The sequence below is a fragment of the Ascaphus truei genome, chromosome 8 (assembly GCF_040206685.1).
Source record: "Ascaphus truei isolate aAscTru1 chromosome 8, aAscTru1.hap1, whole genome shotgun sequence".
Lineage (NCBI taxonomy): Eukaryota > Metazoa > Chordata > Amphibia > Anura > Ascaphidae > Ascaphus > Ascaphus truei.
In genome coordinates, this window is record NC_134490.1 from 78,783,756 (window position 1) to 78,806,650 (window position 22,895).

A 22,895-nucleotide genomic window follows, 5' to 3' on the forward strand; every position below is an offset into this window, starting at 1 on the left:
TCACCGGACCCGCTCACGCGGCTGTAGGGCGGTGGTTTTCCTGTATCCCCACCTCGGCCTCGCGGTCCAGTCCGGTTTGTGGTGAGCACTCCTATAGTCCCGTGACACCTACCTGCGGTAATTTCCATACCTTCAGCCAGTGTGGTGACGACCTACAGACCTTTTGATCCGGAGCCACGGGAAGGACCTGCTTGTTCTGCGGGGGATTTCATTGACGTGACACCCACCGGGGGACTGCACAGGTTTTTGACACAGTTCTCCCTTTATAGCACTCCGTGGTTACTTTACAAGGTTTGTGGCTCATATCTATCCACACAACACTTGGCATTATATATATATATATTTATGTATTTAAGCTGCATCAAATTCTTTTCATGAGTGTTCCACTATATAATGAACAATTCCTGCACTTCTACCAATTAGGCTAAAATAAAATAGTGATCTCATGTATAAGGGTCATTATGTCAAGCCCTTTGGCCAGAGTGTTATAATCCTGCAGCCAATTTCAAGGCATACCCATATGCAGGAACCTGCACTGAATATATGTAATAATTGTCCCATGGACTGGTGAAAAATGTGAGAAAGCCCTGACGGGGTTAAATAAAGCAAATGCTTTTGTGAGCAGTGCAATTAAAAGCTGGCTAAAGCCAGTATCATAGTTACCTTACTATGTGGGTGCACAAATTCCCTGGTGTGAATATAATAAAACTTACATATATGTCTTTCTGTCAGCCTTATGCAGTGCATCAATATTATGTCACCAATATTAATTGGCTGTTTCTTAGAAGTTATGTTAAAGTGTATGTGCCGCCCTTAGGAAAGCACTATAAGGGGATGCCCCCTCCTCCCAAAGAACCCCCCCAATTATCCAGAATTGTTTTCCCCCTCCCCCCCTAGGTAGGAAGGGAGACTCCGGAGCTGAACACCCTTAATTTCAGCTCCGGAGACCCCCTGCTTCCTGATATACTTACCTCCTTAAGTAGGGTGACCAGATTTGCAACAAAAATAACGGGACACATTAAAAAAATATTTATAAAACAAATGTCATCACCAACTGCACCCCTTCCCCTTTATGTCTCTCTGCCCCTCTCTGTCCCCCTTCTCACACTCACACACCCCATTCTCTCCCTCTCACTCTGTCCTCTCTCCCCCACCCATCAACTCTCTCCCCCCATCTCTCTCCCCCGATCTTCCCTCCCCCCAATCTTCTCTCCCCCATCCGCTCTCCCCCCATATCCTCTTCCCCCTCATATCCTCTCTCCCCCCCATATCCTCTTTCCGTCCATCCTCCCACCCCATCCCTTCATTCTCTCCCCCCATCCCTCCATTCTCTCCCCCATCTTCATTCTCTCTCCCCGCATCCTCCATTCTCCCCCACATCCCTCAATTCTCCCCCCTCATCCTTCCATTCTATCCTCCCCATCCCTCCATTCTCTCCCCCCTCATCCCTCCATTATCTCCCCCATCACTCCATTATCTCCCCCATCCCTCCATTCTCTTCTCTGCCCCAATCCCTCCATTCTCTCCCCATCCCATCCCTCCATTCTCTCCTCTGCCTCAATCCCTCCATTCTCTCCCCACCCCATCCCTCCATTCTCTCCCCTCCCTTCCCACCATTCTCTCCCCCATTACTACATTCTCTCCCCCATCCCTCTTCTCTCCCCCATCCCTGCATTCTCCCCCAATCCCTTCATTCTCTCCCCACCCCATCCCTTCATTTTCTCCCCCCATCCCCTCCCCCCATCCCTCCATTCTCCCCCCATCCCTCCATTCTCTCCCCCCACATTCCACCATTCTCTCCCCCACATTCCTTCATTCTCTCCCCATCCCTCCATTCTCTCCCCATCCCTAAATTCTCTCCTCCTCATCCCTCCATTCTCCCCCCTCCCTCCATTCTCTCCCCCCACATTCCACCATTCTCTCCCCCCACATTCCTCCATTCTCTTCCCCATCCCTCCATACTCTCCCCCATCTGTCCATTCTCTCCCCCCACATTACTCCATTCTCTCCCCCCACATTCCTCCATTCTCTCCCCCTATTACTCCAGTCTCTCCCCCATCCCTCCATTCTCTCTCCCCCATTCCTCCATTCTCTCCCCCCTCATCCCTCCATTCTTTCCCCCCCATCCCTCCATTCTCCCCCCCCCCCATTCCCTCTCCCCCTATTCCTCCCCCAATTCTCTGTGTCTCTTCTTCCATTCTCTGTGTCCTTCCCCCCATTATCTCTCTCTCTCTCTCTCTCTCTCTCTCTCTCTCTCTCTCTCTCTCTCTTTTATGATGTCTCACTCTCCCCCCATGCTGTGTCTCTCTCCCCACCCAGGCTGTGTCTCTCTCTCCCCATGCTGTCTCTCTCTCCCCATGCTGCCTCTCTCTCTCTCCCTCCCCATGCTGTGTGTGTGTCTCTCTCTCTCCATTCTGTGTGTGTATATCTCTCTCCCCATTCTGGACCCTACCTGTCACAGTGGAGCATGGGTGTGGGGGAAGCCCTGGCAGCAGACAACAGTAGTTCTCACTATTAACTTCTGGGTCTTACGGCTGGGGCTCTGCTGAAGCTAACCCTGCCCCCACCCCCTGCAGCTGCAAATCAGACTCGGCCTCCGCTCTCCTTCTGCTCTCCTCCCTGCTACGCTCTCTGCTCCCCCACACCCCCTCTTGCCCCCCCACCCCTGCTCTGATGGTTAAAAACAGGACAATCAGAAAAAAATGGGACATTTTTGTGACGATGGGGAGGATTTGGCCCGGGATTAAAGGGGTTACACCCCAATTGGCCACCCTCTACCCTCATCTGGGAAGCAAGGGGTTAACTGGACTGAGGTCCAGTAATGTGTTTTTACCTCGCTTCAATATCCAAATGCTTATTCCCCTGTGTAATTGTATTGTGTTATCCTAGTGTTTGCACACACACATACACTAGGGTTGCTGCGGGAGGGAAAGGGTTAATGTTAAAACAGTGATTCTAGCCCTTTGTTTAAATTACCCTCAAAGATGCCTGCCGACTAAATGCAAATGGTCAGGAGAGCGACCAAATGGTTAGGAAGCTGGAGTGGGTTGTGAGCGTTATAACTCACACTTACAAACGCCTCTGATTCAGGAGGTCTGGGGCATTTGGTGTGAAATCTAAAACCAGGTGGTCCCTGCTTCAAAGAGATTTATTGATGGAGGCCAGGGGTGCGGTTACCCAAGGAGAGATCAGAATGAGTGACCTTATTAAATATAAGAATATTTTGAGATGTCCTCGGCTGAACATGCTAAGAGTTACATATGTGAATTCGTGGGACCAAGCCCCAACTAACGAATACAGACACCTGAGGTTTAACAGATTCTAAGAGACATATATTAATATCCCCTCTTGATTTTAGTATTACACGGTAATATTTAGTCTCATTGGGAGCGTCATGCGTGACGGAATGTATTAATATGTCTCGCGTGCCAGTACGTATTACTGAACTGAAGAAGTTATGAAGTTATTTACAGTGTATATGGGATTTTGAATCTGTTCTGAAAACTGCAGACTCCCTCTGTTATGGTAATGAGCAGGAAGGACATCCTGCTAGAATTTACATAGCCTGGTGATCAAAGGCTAAATTGCCTAACTGTTTATGCTGGGCCCAGGAACTGACTAGTTTAAGTGTGATACTTCACACTAAACAATGGAAGCCCAAAATCTGCTTCAAAGACTTTTTCTAGCCTTTTCGGCATCTAGGGTTAAGAGATTAGTTTGACATGGTATTTAAGTCAGAGTTACCCCTTACTCAAATGTCCTTCATGTGTCTTCATGACCTGCCTGTCTTGCTGTGATGTCAACTGAAATATGGAAGAAATGGCCCATCCTGTATCCTGATGGCTTTCTTGTCATAATCTTTAAGTAAGTGTCTGTATTTTTCCTGTTATTTGTATATCTTGTGTGTTCACCTTTATCAAGGAATACATTATATTTTATCATATCTAAGTCTCGTCCCAGTTCAACCCAGTTATATATATATATTTTGATGTGTATTATTAATAGCCTGTCACAAAGCTCCCGTCACAATTTTAAAGAATGTCAGGCAACCGGGATAGACCTTAAAAAAACAGGACTGTCCCGGCTAAACCGGGACATCTGGTCACCCTATCCTGAAGGGGTGCTGGTATCTCAGCTCGGGTTTAAAGCTCCTGGTCACATGAGCCAATAGGAAGTCGTGACATCATATGCGGCTTCCTATTGACCTTCAATTCCTTGGCTTTTATTGCAAGACGTTGCTGCTATTGTAACTAATAGACTGCCCTCTTTACCTACTGTAGCAGTGTATGTGAATGCTTATTATTTTACTGTTTTAGTCCTCCAACCCTATTATACTGCGCTACATTATATATTAGTGCATTATAAATAAATAATAAAACATTAACAGAGAGCAGAAGAACAATTCAGGTGCAAGCAGTGTTCACCTAGAGCAGCTTACATCTAATTTAAAGGGGGGTACAGTGCCTTTTTTGTAAGCAAATAGGAGCCGGTACCCAGGGAAAGCGCAGGGTCTCTCACCTGCTCCTCACCTCCTCCAGGCATGCGACGTCACGTTGTCAAGGCAACGCGTCATCAGAAGGAGAAGATGCCGGAGGTGATGGTAGTACACCTTACCGTCGTGTACTGTCACTAAAAGAGCCCTGGGTGTACAGTATATAACAGGAAAGAGCCCTTACTCAAAGCGACCAGTGTTTAATATTGTGGTTATAATGCGAGGAATTTCATTATGGGTCATAATAGGATGATGGTGTTTGTCAGTCTGGTGTAAGTATAGTAACTGCAAGTACTATGTTCATCTGTGAGCTAATACAAAGGGTCTACCATATAGCAATTTATAACAGAGTTTGCAGGTAAATTGCACTTAAAAATAAATAGGAGAAAATTAAAAATGAATGTCCCCATTTGATTGTTTTAGATATATTTCTTCATTCTGCGTGCTATTTTGGAAATATTGCATGTTTAGTCATTCTGCAAATAAAAAATCTGCAAGGGAATTTTCAGGAAAAACATTGGCATATGATAATGTAAATAAAAATATCACGTGTGAGCATATTCACGTCAGTCCGCTCCAGATTTCCAGCCTGTCGGATGTTGCTCGTAGGTAGTCTCGGCGAGCGGAGACTAGCTGGAAATACAAGCCAGCGATGATCAGATGACTTTGTTGCCACGGAAGAGACTTGATTTGCGGGCAGTGCTGCCGACAGCGGGGGAGAGCCGGGGCAGTTGTCCCGGGCCCGTAGGCTGGGTGGGGTCCACTGACAGTTGGACCTGACCTCTGGTCGGGCCCCAGCTGTCCTGGCGCTGCTCCGTGTCCGGTTGCCGGGCCCCAGAAGGTGCGTGCGCGATGTGCAGCAGAGGATGTGAGGTGAGGTACAAGGGGCGGTGTGAGGTACAAGGGGGGAGGTGATGTCAGGTACAAGGGTGTGTGTGTTGCATTTTATGTGTGTGTTGCATTTTATGTGTGTTGCATTTTGTGTGTGTGGGTGAAAGGGTTAAAATTACTAGTCTGTCCTCCATTTTGTCTGTTCTCCATTTTGTGAATTAATAAGCTATAGTTTGTAAGCAGTTTTAAAAGCAGTAGCTTGCATTTTTTTTTATCTTAGATGAACTTCTGGGCATGATCCCAAGAGTCTGTTCCCAGGAAGCAGTGGCCTTCGAGGTGTAACAGAATATGGCGTGATTTATTATTCCCAAGAGAAAAATCCGTTGCTTATCAGTTATATGTATTCTTGTTTAAACCAGTCCCATAACCCAGGTCGCTTTTGCCAAAAGTCTGTAACGCCTCTAAAAGGTAGTGTAACGCCTCCAAGCTAACAGTGTACGCCCCTAAAACGCCCCTAAAAGGGACAATGCTTTCTTTAGTCTATAAAAATGCAGCTCGGATAGCAATAAATTGAGAACATGCAAGAAAAAAAAGGGAAAAATCCAGCACCAAATAACAATAAAATGTGGTGATAGACAAATAATAATCTGACCCCTGAAAATGTCCAGCCCAAATTCGAGAATATTTCAAACTTTGCTTGAAGGAATTCTCATGTCATGTGGAGACAAAAAGACAAAGATATACAAGCATAGTGCATACCATACAGGCTGCTGATAAAATTACTAACAATACACTAAACTAAAAAAGAACTCACATGCACATACTGCACTAATTACAAAACAAAACCTGGAGTATAGCTCAAAAGACACCGGTTTAATTAAAAAAACCTGCATAACATTAAAGCAAACGATAACATACACAGGGGGTGTGCAAAAGTCGTGAAGTCTTATCCTATGGGATGCAGATAATCTGAGGGGAATCCTCTCCTGGGCAAAACGAACCGCCGTCGCAGGTCCATCCACTCCTCTGTTCGTACCGGAAGAGGCTCTCACTCAGGGGGGAGGAGGGGGACGTTCCGCACAGGGAGCCGATACAGACTTAGGGCAACTCGTGTGCCTAGCGTGCGCACACGCAGAGGGACGTCACTTCTCCCCTCTCCCTCAGGCTCCGCACAGACCAGTGTTCAGACTCAGTGTAGAAAGTCACGCAGGACTCCACCATAAGCAAACCTGACCCACCGGCAGCAGTACTAACAGTCAGACAGGCACACGGATCCCCCACAAACCCTACGCGTTTCGTGATAGGCTCACTTCTTCAGGGACATGCCTCCTTGTTTGTTATGAGGGGGGTCATCGGGAAGCGCATACCATGTTGAAACAAAAAACAAGTGCTTATAGTGCAATATTGTAAAGTCAAAGACGTGATGATATAACTGCTAGCTAGGATGTATACACAGAATACTCACAAACGTGAGGTGGATAAAGGCACATAAAGGTATCTTTGAGGAATGGCTGCAATCCGTGCAAACGGGATATCACCAGACCGGTACTCTCCACACTGGAACACCAGAAGAGATGGGGGAGCACAATGTGAGAGGAATAAGCTTTCTTTCGCTGATGGTCAATGTGGTATTTAAACCTCCATTGATCCCTCAGAGGAAGATCGGAAAACTCCTTGGATGAGGAGCTTGCGTATATAGTGTATGATCACAGGGATGAATAAGTAAATAAATAACTTACACGGCCTTGTGTAAGTTGTATCCCATCAAGGTTTCTTTCTTTCTTGCTTCTGGATGGTAGTACTTCTTCCTTCCTGGTCCTTTTTCTTTCTTTACTTCTCTCTGCGTCCTTGATGTTTCTTGTTTCGATAGGTGGACTCTTCACTGTGGTTCGCCTCTCATGTGGATGTGGATATAAACAATAAAGGAAGGCAGTTAGGTATATACAAACACAGGTCAGCTGCGGTAAAGGAATAAAGCAATATAATACTGCTTGTGTCAAATATTAATGGGTAATGTTCCACTCACACGGCCTAATGTGAGTGATCTCCTATCTCCGTATCTTTTTAGCGCCCATATGGATAACAGGTCATCAGGCGGGTAAGCATACAACCACTAACCAGAGATCAAAAATACAAAACTGGTGGAAGGGAAAATGGTGAGATATATCAAAATACTCACACGGGCCAGTGTGAGTACACACTTGTAGAGGTATCTTTGATGCTCCAGTGGCTAAGGGCTGAAGCCAATATAAAATTAAGTGACACTATGCACTATGGGTGATGATAACTTTATTGGAACTAGCATACATAGAATTCAGCAATAAACACTAATAAAAGGGTAAGGGGATGGGAAATAAAATCAAAGAAGCCAATAATGCTTCTAAAGGGGAAGATATAACAGCAAAAGGAAACTCTTGGTGTTTGGTGGGTACAAAGTCTCTTATCTCCACGTCCGGATGAAGAGTGTTTCCACAGCACCTCTGGTTCCTCTCTCAATGCTGCACAGTTCCAGTGACAAAGAGCTACGCGTTTCGCCCTAAACAGGGCTTCCTCAGGCTCATGGAAAGTAGAGTAGCTGGGTTCTAATCCCTTTAAATAGACCCAGTTCGATCCTCCGTGATTTATAATTGATTTCAGGCTCCCTGCACGTCGGAGAGCCGCCATCTTGGTTGTTGCTCGCGCTTCCTGAGTCGGGCGCCTGGTATCGCGTCAGCGGCTTGCGCCTACTTGGTTGAAAGTGTTTCAACCTGGGTTACTGCGCATGCGCGCTTCAAATCGTTCCGTAGTCCCATAATCGTTTGAAATGATCTTTCTCACATTTTTACTGTGGGTGGTCGTGATAATGAATCCTTATCATTCTCGTACTGAGATAGGTCCCTCATGGTATTCTAAAATACATAGACAGGTATTTGTGCACATCCGTCATTGAGGGGCATACAGTGCATGACTTAATGGTAGCAAAATACATCATGCATGATACAGAATACATAATAGTTAATAAATGAGTGATCTTAATGAAGTGTTGCTTAATATGCTATGTTGCATATTATTATGATATAGATATCAATCCAACTGTTTTACAATTTGATCTGACTGATGTACTGTTATGACAGTCTTAGAACATATCATTTACATATTGTTAAAAATGAGATTTTGTATATGATCAATACATGGTGGGGTAAAAACAATATATCAATAAAAGTTGATGCTATGTTGGCATTTTCATGTTTATTCAATTGCCAAGGTGGCTGTAGATGTCATAGATAGAGTACATGTTAATCACAATAGATTTTTAATCACAATAAATTTGTTAAATAAATATTTAAAACATTTTAAAATATATATAAAAATGTTTAAAACGTTTAAAAATGGTCAAAAACGGTTATATACAGAAAGTACAGTGATTCCAGCAGTAGAGAAGGGGTATATCCCGACTCTATATACATCCCTACTGGTGTCAGCTTTTGGATAGAGAATACCCTAATATAATTGGCCTATCATGCCTGATTTCAGGTATATGGAGTGGTTCCCACAATGGCTGTATATATATGCTGGGTTGAGAAAAAGCCATTACATAAAAGCCCCCAGATCTATATCAATGTTCATCCCCCTTGGTGCTAGGGGGTAATCCAGGAGCTTTAACCTATAAAGGGATTGAGAGAGTGGATGCCCACTGGAGAGGGGGGGACAGGCTGCGTAAATTATGCCAACGGGAAACGTTCTGGATTTACAAATTAAAAACATTAGCACCAAGGGGGATGAACATTGATATAGATCTGGGGGCTTTTATGTAATGGCTTTTTCTCAACCCAGCATATATATACAGCCATTGTGGGAACCACTCCATATACCTGAAATCAGGCATGATAGGCCAATTATATTAGGGTATTCTCTATCCAAAAGCTGACACCAGTAGGGATGTATATAGAGTCGGGATATACCCCTTCTCTACTGCTGGAATCACTGTACTTTCTGTATATAACCGTTTTTGACCATTTTTAAACTTTTTAAACATTTTTATATATATTTTAAAATGTTTTAAATATTTATTTTAAAAATTTATTGTGATTAAAAATCTATTGTGATTAACATGTACTCTATCTATGACATCTACAGCCACCTTGGCAATTGAATAAACATGAAAATGCCAACATAGCATCAACTTTTATTGATATATTGTTTTTACCCCACCATGTATTGATCATATACAAAATCTCATTTTTAACAATATGTAAATGATATGTTCTAAGACTGTCATAACAGTACATCAGTCAGATCAAATTGTAAAACAGTTGGATTGATATCTATATCATAATAATATGCAACATAGCATATTAAGCAACACTTCATTAAGATCACTCATTTATTAACTATTATGTATTCTGTATCATGCATGATGTATTTTGCTACCATTAAGTCATGCACTGTATGCCCCTCAATGACGGATGTGCACAAATACCTGTCTATGTATTTTAGAATACCATGAGGGACCTATCTCAGTACGAGAATGATAAGGATTCATTATCACGACCACCCACAGTAAAAATGTGAGAAAGATCATTTCAAACGATTATGGGACTACGGAACGATTTGAAGCGCGCATGCGCAGTAACCCAGGTTGAAACACTTTCAACCAAGTAGGCGCAAGCCGCTGACGCGATACCAGGCGCCCGACTCAGGAAGCGCGAGCAACAACCAAGATGGCGGCTCTCCGACGTGCAGGGAGCCTGAAATCAATTATAAATCACGGAGGATCGAACTGGGTCTATTTAAGGGGATTAGAACCCAGCTACTCTACTTTCCATGAGCCTGAGGAAGCCCTGTTTAGGGCGAAACGCGTAGCTCTTTGTCACTGGAACTGTGCAGCATTGAGAGAGGAACCAGAGGTGCTGTGGAAACACTCTTCATCCGGACGTGGAGATAAGAGACTTTGTACCCACCAAACACCAAGAGTTTCCTTTTGCTGTTATATCTTCCCCTTTAGAAGCATTATTGGCTTCTTTGATTTTATTTCCCATCCCCTTACCCTTTTATTAGTGTTTATTGCTGAATTCTATGTATGCTAGTTCCAATAAAGTTATCATCACCCATAGTGCATAGTGTCACTTAATTTTATATTGGCTTCAGCCCTTAGCCACTGGAGCATCAAAGATACCTCTACAAGTGTGTACTCACACTGGCCCGTGTGAGTATTTTGATATATCTCACCATTTTCCCTTCCACCAGTTTTGTATTTTTGATCTCTGGTTAGTGGTTGTATGCTTACCCGCCTGATGACCTGTTATCCATATGGGCGCTAAAAAGATACGGAGATAGGAGATCACTCACATTAGGCCGTGTGAGTGGAACATTACCCATTAATATTTGACACAAGCAGTATTATATTGCTTTATTCCTTTACCGCAGCTGACCTGTGTTTGTATATACCTAACTGCCTTCCTTTATTGTTTATATCCACATCCACATGAGAGGCGAACCACAGTGAAGAGTCCACCTATCGAAACAAGAAACATCAAGGACGCAGAGAGAAGTAAAGAAAGAAAAAGGACCAGGAAGGAAGAAGTACTACCATCCAGAAGCAAGAAAGAAAGAAACCTTGATGGGATACAACTTACACAAGGCCGTGTAAGTTATTTATTTACTTATTCATCCCTGTGATCATACACTATATACGCAAGCTCCTCATCCAAGGAGTTTTCCGATCTTCCTCTGAGGGATCAATGGAGGTTTAAATACCACATTGACCATCAGCGAAAGAAAGCTTATTCCTCTCACATTGTGCTCCCCCATCTCTTCTGGTGTTCCATATCTATCAAGGGTCAGGGATAGACCCTAGTGGGGTATTTTGAGTCACACGAGGATTTTTTAAAAGGTTGTATCACACCCTTCTTATTTCCAATAAGATATATATATCTAATACTAAACAACGGTTAGAGCAAGCGCCCGAGTAACACACTACAACTCTCCACACTGGACCTTAAGGTAAGACGATACTGGACATAGTGTAGACTGTATAACACATTTAATATGGGTAAAATGAAATCCAATCAACTCACATGGTGTGTAAGATAAAAAAGCATTTAGATCACACATGGATCTCCGCAAACTCTGCAACCGGATGAGTCTTCTCTCAACTTTCCCTCTGTGCTGGCGTGCGTGTCACGAATGCGTATCACCGGCAGCCGGAAGTGACGACATCCGTATCCAGAGGTTCTGGTTGGGGCAAACAACGTCACTCTACGCGTTTCACCTTCTCGGTTTCTTTAGGAGTGAGTTTGCGGAGATCCATGTGTGATCTAAATGCTTTTTTATCTTACACACCATGTGAGTTGATTGGATTTCATTTTACCCATATTAAATGTGTTATACAGTCTACACTATGTCCAGTATCGTCTTACCTTAAGGTCCAGTGTGGAGAGTACCGGTCTGGTGATATCCCGTATGCACGGATTGCAGCCATTCCTCAAAGATACCTTTATGTGCCTTTATCCACCTCACGTTTGTGAGTATTCTGTGTATACATCTCAGCTAGCAGTTATATCATCACGTCTTTGACTTTACAATATTGCACTATAAGCACTTGTTTTTTGTTTCAACATGGTATGCGCTTCCCGATGACCCCCCTCTTCACTTGCCACGAGGATGAGAAAGCAATCCTACACCGGGTTATAGCTGCATCCGACGTATGTATAAGTATCACCATTTAATATATTATGTGTATCACATGCATTAAGTTTTGTCTATGTTAAGCATCACTATCATATATATGAGCGCCACATTTGGTTAACCCTTTTTCACACATACAGCTTCTCCTTGTTTGTTATGTCTGAGTGACAATAAATTTATTTTTTCATTTTTGATACACCTGTGTGCCTGGGCAGTGCGCTGCTTTTGCATTCTTTTCCATATTTCTTGGATCGTTTGGAACTTAGTACAGCGGTTGGACACGCTCCCAGGAATCCAGTGGGCTCTAGGAGTGGGTACGATCTTCAAAGATTTATTCTATCACAATGGATCATCAGCAATACTACAATCTGGGGTGAGTTCTGGACTTTATTATACACTTATTTTCCAATGAGGTACAGCGAAGGGTGTTCTACGTCATTTTTTCTGTTGCCTTCAGGAGATTTATGCATTCAGTGGTTCAAATCCCTCACCCAGAAGTCTCCCCAATTGAGTCTTTACTGTTTTCACACTATTAATGAACATATATAATATTTCAGGACTATTGGAGCACCCATTACCTTCCTATATTGAATTATTGTGGGGGGAGACAGAGGGAGCAGGATGTAATGAAAGGGGGGTAATTAAGTGATAGCGGAGAGAGGGGGTGGAAGAAGGAGGTGGGGGGATGGGGGAGAGTGAGAGAAATACACGTGGAGAGGGGAAAATAGAGGAGGTGGCTCACAAGGGTGTGAACAGTGGGGGCTCGCAAGGCCACTGACACGTGGAGGGGGGGGGGAGGGGGCATGAAATCTGTCGGCGGGGCCCTGTTTGCGGGAGACGACCTGGGTAAGCGGGTTTATGTCGCGCCCAGCAGCTAGTGAGTTGGGAGACCCCAGTAATGCCTGTACGTGCAGAATCTGCATATTTTATGTGTTTTATACTGTTTTTGTGTGTTTATGTTTGTGATGTTCGCTGTTGGCTTTTTGCCAGAATAATCCCCTGTTTATTTAACCCCTTGTACTGTAATCCCTGTGTAAGTCGTCTGGTCTTCCGTGAGAGACGCCCTTTCATGACAATGGCAGCATTCCCAGGTCCGTTTGTTGGAAAACATCCCTGGCCGGAAAAGTGAGCGGAAGATGGATGGTGGCTGATTACAAGTAAAAAATAGCAGGTGCACCACTAGGTTCTTGTGTATCACTTGTGGAGTATTCATTCACATGGCACCAATGTTCTCTCACTTCAGCAATACACAATCTTTTACAGGCAGTGTACAGTATATATAGGCCCCACAATATTTTACAGGCAGTGTACAGTGTATTGGACAACAGGGCGTAGCCACAAGCAGTTTACTACAAAACGTTAGGAAAAAGATTATATTTATGTATTCAAATTTTATTTCAGCATTCTAAATTTCATGGAAGTGATTTGGTTACTCTCGGGCAAAAATGCCTCAAATGCTCTGGGCTGAGCGGGTTTCCTGCTCTGGGCTGAGTGTGTTTCATGCTCTGGGCTGAGCGGGTTTCATGCTCTGGGCTGAGCGGGTTTCATGCTCTGGGCTGAGTGTGTTTCATGCTCTGGGCTGAGCGGGTTTCCTGCTCTGGGCTGAGCGGGTTTCATGCTCTGGGCTGAGTGGGTTTCATGCTCTGGGCTGAGCGGGTTTCATGCTCTGGGCTGAGTGGGTTTCATGCTCTGGGCTGAGCGGGTTTCATGCTCTGGGCTGAGCGGGTTTCATGCTCTGGGCTGAGCGGGTTTCATGCTCTGGGCTGAGCGGGTTTCATGCTCTGGGCTGAGTGGGTTTCATGCTCTGGGCTGAGCGGGTTTCATGCTCTGGGCTGAGCGGTTTTCATGCTCTGGGCTGAGCGGGTTTCATGCTCTGGGCTGAGCGGGTTTCCTGCTCTGGGCTGAGCGGGTTTCATGCTCTGGGCTGAGCGGGTTTCATGCTCTGGGCTGAGCGGGTTTCCTGCTCTGGGCTGAGCGGGTTTCCTGCTCTGGGCTGAGCGGGTTTTATGCTCTGGGCTGAGCGGGTTTCATGCTCTGGGCTGAGCGGGTTTCCTGCTCTGGGCTGAGCGGGTTTTATGCTCTGGGCTGAGCGGGTTTTATGCTCTGGGCTGAGCGGGTTTCCTGCTCTGGGCTGAGCGGGTTTCATGGTCTTTCCTGCATCTATTATTTTACGCGTTGAACCTTTATATTCATAGAGCAGCTGTGGAATTAATGACTGTGGGCGGTTCTTTTTTTTTAACCAGTTTCCTGGTTGCAAAACGGGGGCAATAAAGAACCACATTTGGCAGATTAATAGCTTAGATACATGCTTTTTCTGGAAGAATAATTTAGCAGCTGCATGTATATTTATTTAGAGATGTGACTATGGATCTTGTGTGGATAGCAGTGTTTTCAACCTTTTTTTGGTTGAGGAACTCTATAATTATATTGTGAAATTCTGGGGAACCCCAACCCTAGCGTGCCTGAGATCAGATGCATTGTAAGGAACTCCAACCCTCTCCAATAACGTGTCTGAGATCAGATGCATTGTAAGGAACCCCAACCCTCTCTAATAGTGTGTCTGAGATCAGATGCATTGTAAGGTACCCCGACCCTCTCTAATAGTGTGTCTGAGATCAGATGCACTGTAAGGAACCCCAACCCCCTCTAATAGCGCTTCTGAGATTAGATGCATTGTAAGGGCTGGGCTGAGCGGGTTTCCTGCTCTGGGCTGAGCGGGTTTCCTGCTCTGGGCTGAGCGGGTTTCATGCTCTGGGCTGAGCGGGTTTCATGCTCTGGGCTGAGTGGGTTTCCTGCTCTGGGCTGAGCGGGTTTCATGCTCTGGGCTGAGCGGGTTTCCTGCTCTGGGCTGAGCAGGTTTCATGCTCTGGGCTGAGCGGGTTTCATGCTCTGGGCTGAGTGGGTTTCATGCTCTGGGCTGAGTGGGTTTCCTGCTCTGGGCTGAGCGGGTTTCATGCTCTGGGCTGAGCGGGTTTCATGCTCTGGGCTGAGCGGGTTTCCTGCTCTGGGCTGAGCGGGTTTCATGCTCTGGGCTGAGTGGGTTTCCTGCTCTGGGCTGAGTGGGTTTCCTGCTCTGGGCTGAGCGGGTTTCCTGCTCTGGGCTGAGCGGGTTTCCTGCTCTGGGCTGAGCGGGTTTCATGCTCTGGGCTGAGCGGGTTTCATGCTCTGGGCTGAGCGGGTTTCATGCTCTGGGCTGAGCGGGTTTCCTGCTCTGGGCTGAGCGGGTTTCATGCTCTGGGCTGAGCGGGTTTCATGCTCTGGGCTGAGCGGGTTTCATGCTCTGGGCTGAGCGGGTTTCCTGCTCTGGGCTGAGCGGGTTTCATGCTCTGGGCTGAGCGGGTTTCATGCTCTGGGCTGAGCGGGTTTCATGCTCTGGGCTGAGCGGGTTTCCTGCTCTGGGCTGAGCGGGTTTCATGCTCTGGGCTGAGCGGGTTTCATGCTCTGGGCTGAGCGGGTTTCATGCTCTGGGCTGAGCGGGTTTCCTGCTCTGGGCTGAGCGGGTTTCCTGCTCTGGGCTGAGCGGGTTTTATGCTCTGGGCTGAGCGGGTTTCATGCTCTGGGCTGAGCGGGTTTCCTGCTCTGGGCTGAGCGGGTTTTATGCTCTGGGCTGAGCGGGTTTTATGCTCTGGGCTGAGCGGGTTTCATGGTCTTTCCTGCATCTATTATTTTACGCGTTGAACCTTTATATTCATAGAGCAGCTGTGGAATTAATGACTGTGGGCGGTTCTTTTTTTTTAACCAGTTTCCTGGTTGCAAAACGGGGGCAATAAAGAACCACATTTGGCAGATTAATAGCTTAGATACATGCTTTTTCTGGAAGAATAATTTAGCAGCTGCATGTATATTTATTTAGAGATGTGACTATGGATCTTGTGTGGATAGCAGTGTTTTCAACCTTTTTTTGGTTGAGGAACTCTATAATTATATTGTGAAATTCTGGGGAACCCCAACCCTAGCGTGCCTGAGATCAGATGCATTGTAAGGAACTCCAACCCTCTCCAATAACGTGTCTGAGATCAGATGCATTGTAAGGAACCCCAACCCTCTCTAATAGTGTGTCTGAGATCAGATGCATTGTAAGGTACCCCGACCCTCTCTAATAGTGTGTCTGAGATCAGATGCACTGTAAGGAACCCCAACCCCCTCTAATAGCGCTTCTGAGATTAGATGCATTGTAAGGGCTGGGCTGAGCGGGTTTCCTGCTCTGGGCTGAGCGGGTTTCCTGCTCTGGGCTGAGCGGGTTTCATGCTCTGGGCTGAGTGGGTTTCCTGCTCTGGGCTGAGCGGGTTTCATGCTCTGGGCTGAGCGGGTTTCCTGCTCTGGGCTGAGCAGGTTTCATGCTCTGGGCTGAGCGGGTTTCATGCTCTGGGCTGAGTGGGTTTCATGCTCTGGGCTGAGTGGGTTTCCTGCTCTGGGCTGAGCGGGTTTCATGCTCTGGGCTGAGCGGGTTTCCTGCTCTGGGCTGAGCGGGTTTCCTGCTCTGGGCTGAGCGGGTTTCCTGCTCTGGGCTGAGTGGGTTTCCTGCTCTGGGCTGAGCGGGTTTCATGCTCTGGGCTGAGCGGGTTTCATGCTCTGGGCTGAGCGGGTTTCATGCTCTGGGCTGAGCGGGTTTCATGCTCTGGGCTGAGTGGGTTTCCTGCTCTGGGCTGAGCGGGTTTCATGCTCTGGGCTGAGCGGGTTTCATGCTCTGGGCTGAGTGGGTTTCCTGCTCTGGGCTGAGCGGGTTTCATGCTCTGGGCTGAGCGGGTTTCATGCTCTGGGATGAGCGGGTTTCATGCTCTGGGCTGAGTGGGTTTCCTGCTCTGGGCTGAGCGGGTTTCATGCTCTGGGCTGAGGGGGTTTCATGCTCTGGGCTGAGCGGGTTTCATGCTCTGGGCTGAGCGGGTTTCATGCTCTGGGCTGAGCGGGTTTCATGCTCTGGGCTGAGCGGGTTTCATGCTCTGGGCTGAGCGGGTTTCATGCTCTGGGCTGAGCGGGTTTCATGCTCTGGGCTGAGCGGGTTTCCTGCTCTGGGCTGAGTGGGTTTCCTGCTCTGGGCTGAGCGGGTTTCCTGCTCTGGGCTGAGCGGGTTTTATGCTCTGGGCTGAGCGGGTTTTATGCTCTGGGCTGAGCGGGTTTTATGCTCTGGGCTGAGCGGGTTTCCTGCTCTGGGCTGAGCGGGTTTTATGCTCTAGGCTGAGCGGGTTTCATGGTCTTTCCTGCATCTATTATTTTACGCGTTGAACCTTTATATTCATAGAGCAGCTGTGGAATTAATGACTGTGGGCGGTTCTTTTTTTTTAACCAGTTTCCTGGTTGCAAAACGGGGGCAATAAAGAACCACGTTTGGCAGATTAATAGCTTAGATACATGCTTTTTCTGGAAGAATAATTTAGCAGCTGCATGTATATTTATTTAGAGATGTGACTATGGATCTTGTGTGGATAGCAGTGTTTTCAACCTTTTTTTGGTTGAGGAACTCTATAATTATATTGTGAAATTCTGGGAAACCCCAACCCTAGCGTGCCTGAGATCAGATGCATTGTAAGGAACTCCAACCCTCTCCAATAACGTGTCTGAGATCAGATGCATTGTAAGGAACCCCAACCCTCTCTAATAGTGTGTCTGAGATCAAATGCATTATAAGGAACCCCAACCCTCTCTAATAGTGTCTGAGATCAGATGCATTGTAAGGAACCCCAAACCTCTCTAATAGCGCGTCTAAGATCAGATGCATTGTAAGGAACCCCAACCCTCTCTAATAGCACGTCTGAGATCAGATACATTGTAAGGAACCCCGACCCTCTCTAATAGCGCGTCTAAGATCAGATGCATTGTAAGGAACCCCAACCCTCTCTAATAGCACGTCTGAGATCAGATACATTGTAAGGAACCCCCAACCCTCTCTAATAGCGCGTCTGAGATCAGATGCATTGTAAGGAACCCCAACCCTCTCTAATAGCGTGTCTGAGATCAGATGCATTGCACATTCTTCTGTATACAGTATGTTACAATTTTCAAATGACCTGCAAATTGCAGGGCCCCCCTGTCGGGACACCTGTGGAACCCAAGGACTGTTGAAAAGCACTGGATTATAACACCACATTTAGCAAATAAAAAAATGCAATAGTTTTCCAGCTTTGATACAGGACAACTTTGTTGCCCCTTATTTTACAGCCAGTAGTTTTTAAATAAAATAAAAAAAGAAATATAACCTTGGTAGAAATATGTTACCCACTTTTTTTGCTCTTAACTAAAACATTATTTTTGACCTATGTGCACACGTGTTGTATTTCACTGGCTTTCGGGCCCGGGGGTGAGAGCAGCACTGTAACAATGAGAAAATAAATGTTGAGTGTCCCATGGCAGCAAATGAACTAACGTTTTTGTGCCTGTATTGTGCACCACTGCTGTCTGCCACTGCTGTCTGCCACTGCTGTCTGCCACTGCTGTCTGCCACAGGAATTGTGATTGGAAGTAGCAGGGCGCTCAAATGCCAGGTAATATAATCAATATGCCAGAACCAACAGCCGTGGATATAAGGAAGAAAATAATGATGAGTAGTAGCAGCAATATAGCTAATAATAATGGGTATATTCCTCCTGAAGACAGTTAATAGGTGGGAATGAACCCCCCACAATCCATCTCATTGGCAGGTACCCCTTTAGCAGAATAAGTACTCACAATTCCTCAGTGTGCTGGCTGGATGTGCAGCTTCCAATAGGTAAGTAGGATGCAGATAGTGAAGAGGAGCGTACGGTCCGGTGGGAGCAAGGAAAGGACCCAAGTAGTGAAAAAAAGAAAATCTTATTTGGTCATGAGACTTTTAAAATTCAACACGTTTCGAACGCATGTGCGCCCTTTATCAAGGATTGTTGCGCGCTCGAACCGGCCTGCTTCTGCGCATGCGTGATGACGTAATGTCCGTGCGTAATGCGTGATGACGTAATGTCCGTGCATAATGCATGATGGCGCTTCCTGACGTGTTTCGTCGCACACTAGGACACCATAAGGGTATATATACATATCCCAGTAGCCCGTGTGCGACGAAGTGCGATGAAACGCGTCAGGGAGCGTCATCACGCATTACGCACGGACATTACGTCATCACGCAAGCGCAGCAGGCCGGTTCGAGCGCGCAACAGTAAAGCGGCCATCCAGCACAGGAGACATTCTTTGTAATCCTGAGACGTTTGCTGTGAATATCGGAGGCACCCTGGAAATCCTGACGGATCACTGCCCCTTCATCTCTATGAGACTGATGGACTTCTGATCCCCTTGCAGATACCGGATGGTGGTGATATTTCACAAAACGCTTTTATACATTGTACCCTTGTGAGTCATTTTCTTCCCCCTCCCCCCTTTCCCATCATTAAATATACAGTTTTATACTATGGGGCGTGCGCGCTCTCCTCTCTTTTTTTTATATATATATATATTAAGTTATGGTGGGTGAAAAAGGCGACAGAAAACCTCCACCGTTAGCATATAGCCAATAAAGAATATCACTTGTGAGCACATTCACGTCTTAGAAAGGTCTGCTACCCTGCCTTTCACCATTATCACCCCGCATACAGTGCTCCCACTGCAGCAAGGGATTCTGGGAGTTGACGTGCAATGAGCATGTCATCTCCCAGAATCCCTTGCTGCAGTGGGAGTACTGTATGCGAGGTTATAATGATTGAAAGGCAGGGTTGCAGACCTAATGCCTTGCCCCCGCTGCCTACTGCAGTGCCCGCTGTGGCGGACGCTGCAGGGACGAGAGCCCTCCCCTCAATGGCGCCGGGCCCGCTGCGAGGGGGGACCGCAGCGCTGGGGCGAGAGTTGCTCCTCCTCTCAATAGAATTGAGAGCAGGACTCGCGACGAGCGATAAGGCACGCCCCCCGGCGGTTCAGCCAATGAGGGCGAACCTGCCGGGTGACATCATGGCCGCGCCCCCGTCACTCCCCCGCCACGCCCCCCCCCCCCGGTCTCTCTTCCTGCAGTGAGCTGCAGACCGGGGAATCGGCTGCATGCGCCGCCAATCTCGCGGGCGCGCGTTGCAGCGGAGTTACCGGGGCCTTAGCCTAAGGGCTGTAATATACAGCATGCAGCCGTGCGTTCCTATGCGAACGCGCATGCATGTGCCGCATGCTTTTCGTGTATATAGTGCCGGGAGCTGCAGGTAAGGTATATGTGTGCGTATGTGTATGTATGTGTGAGTATATGTGTGTGCATGTGTATGTGTGTGTATGTATGTGTGAGTATATGTGTGTGCATGGGTTGTGTGAGTGAAAATCCTAGATAAGATTTTCTTAAAGAAAACAAACTTTAATAAATATTTTTTTTTTTACTTCTGCAGTTATTTACGCACACACACAAACACACACACACACACACACGTCCATGCATACGTGCGTACATACATAAACACATACATACATTTGAGCGCAGGCAGCGGTGCGAAAAGATGAATTTCCTCATCTTCGCCGCTGTCTGTCGGCTCCCCTCTCCCTGCCGTGCGCGCGCGGCCCTTGTATAGAAAGGCTGACTGACGTCAGCCAACTAAAAATCCGCGCGCGCACACGGCGTAGCACGCGTCCGGCACTATAGAACGTGCCTAAGGCTGAGTCCATACAGACTTCAGCCGTGCGGAGGCGCGCAGAGGCTGAGGGAAAGCGAGTGCTTTCCCTGGCCTTAGACCGCGCGCCGTCCGGGGGCGTGTCGGGGGGGGGGGGGGGGTTGGGGGAGCCTGTGACGTCACGGAGCTGGTTCGCCCTCATTGGGGGAATCGCCCCGGCGAGCTCAGAAATTTTACATTTGTTAAGACACACGCTTCCGCAAGCGTGCGAAAGCGTGCGCGAGCCCCTGCTAAAGCCGCTATCATTGCGGCTGCAGGGGCTCACTGCCGAGAAGCAGCGCGCCTCAGCACGGGTCAGCGCCTAAGCGCTGACCCTGCCCGAGGCCTAAGGCCCCGGTAACTCCGCTGCAACGCGCGCCCGCGAGATTGGCGGTGCGTGCAGCCGATTCCCTGGTCTGCAGCTCACTGCAGGAAGAGAGACCGGGGGGGGGGCGTGGCGGGGCAGTGACGGGGCGCGGCCATGACTTTACCCGGCAGGTTCGCCCTCATTGGCTGAACCGCCGGGGGGCGTGCCTTATCGCTCGTCGCGAGTCCTGCTCTCAATTCTATTGAGAGCAGGAGCAACTCTCGCCCCAGCGCTGCGGCCCCCCCTCGCAGCGGGCCCGGCGCCACTGAGGGGAGGGCTCTCGTGCGCGCAGCGTCCGCTGTGAGTAGGCAGCGGGGGCAAGGCCTTAGACATGTGAATGTGCTCACAAGTGATATTATATATATATATATATGAATATGTGTATAGATGGATAGATATATGATTTCAGTCATCATTATATATCTCATCTTTCAACTTTATTTTTGTTTTAACACACATTTTTTGTTTATTTTCATTATTCCCTAACTGTATCCCCAGGTCTGTTTGTCTTCATTAGTCTGTGTCTGTGGTTTGTGTGCCTGTCCTTGTGGTCACCCCTACAGCAATTTCATTACACAATATATTAACATTTATCACTCTCCCACGTCACATACCCACGTGCCCAGGTGAGCGCAGCACATCATTTTCTTTTTCTATATATATATAGAGTAACTTTTTACCAAATTCCATAATAACTCTTTATTATTTAAGTACTAGATGAGGTCTCCCTCCCTGCCCCTCTCCCTCCCTGCCCCTCTCCCTCCCTGCCCTCTGCTCCCAGTGCTGCTCTGCCCTTCTCTCCCTCCCTGCCCCTCTCCCTCTCTGCCCCTCTCCCTCCCTGCCCCTCTCCCTCCCTGCCCCTCTCCCTCCCTGCCCTCTGCTCCCAGTGCTGCTCTGCCCTTCTCTCCCTCCCTGCCCCTCTCCCTCTCTGCCCCTCTCCCTCTCTGCCCCTCTCCCTCCCTGCCCCTCTCCCTCCCTGCCCTCTGCTCCCAGTGCTGCTCTGCCCTTCTCTCCCTCCCTGCCCCTCTCCCTCTCTGCCCCTCTCCCTCTGCCCCTCTCCCTCCCTGCCCCTCTCCCTCCCTGCCCTATGCTCCCAGTGCTGCTCTGCCCTTCTCTCCCTCCCTGCCCCTCTCCCTCCCTGCCCTCTGCTCCCAGTGCTGCTCTGCCCTTATCTCCCTCCCTGCCCTCTGCTCCCCGTGCTGCTCTGCCCTTCTCTCCCTCCCTGCCCCTCCCTCCCTCCCTCCCTCCCTGCCCTTCTCTCCCTCCCTGCCCTTCTCTCCCTCCCTCTCTCTCCCTCCCTGCCCTTCTCTCCCACCCTGCCCTTCTCTCCCACCCTGCCCTTCTCTCCCTCTCTGCCCTTCTCTCCCTCCCTGCCCTCTGCTCCCCGTGCTGCTCTGCCCTTCTCTCCCTGTGTCTCCGCCTCCTCCCTTTGTAGCTGTCACTGACCGGCGCTCTCTGCTGCCGCCTGCACTGTGCCCGTCTCGCTGCTGCACGCACCGGCACACAGTGATGATCACACTCCTCCTCCCCCAGTGATCAGACCATGCGCTGCGGGGATGTCAGCGAGCTGCACCCGGAGGTGGCAGGAGACCCTCCCCCGCTGCAGGAGAGGGGCTTTCTCCGGGGAGCCTGCTGGGGCAGCGGGAAGCAGCAGCCTGCAGCCATACAGGGGGCAAGTGACACCCCCTGCCCCTCTGACTGCCCCCCTGCTGGGGATACCCAACAAAGGAGCTGGTGCCCCGCTGTGCCATGTGCGCGCCTGGTAGTGACAGATGAGAAGACTGGTAAGAGGCATAAAGGGAGAATATACACAAGAGGCACACAGAGGACATGAATGGGACTTGTACCTTGTTATAGCTGCTAATAAGCTGGTTCATTCAGTGTTTGCTTGAGGTAGTGTCTCAAATAATTCTGCTCATGAAATACTATATTATACAAACCAGACATGTAATGAGATCAG

At 47.9% G+C, this 22,895-nt stretch overlaps 2 protein-coding genes across 2 annotated transcripts in view; one reads left to right on the forward strand and one right to left on the reverse strand.

Moving 5' to 3' along the window:
- RBP4 (retinol binding protein 4) overlaps window positions 1-22,895 on the reverse strand; it is a 534,850-nt gene that overhangs the window by 240,664 nt on the left and 271,291 nt on the right. The window lies entirely within an intron of this gene.
- The window catches only part of SLC35G1 (solute carrier family 35 member G1), a 33,917-nt gene continuing 33,324 nt past the window's right edge, over window positions 22,303-22,895 (forward strand). Inside the window, 1 exon segment of the mRNA XM_075612800.1 lies at window positions 22,303-22,719. Coding sequence (XP_075468915.1) covers window positions 22,479-22,719 — 241 coding nt within the window. The 5' untranslated portion in view covers window positions 22,303-22,478.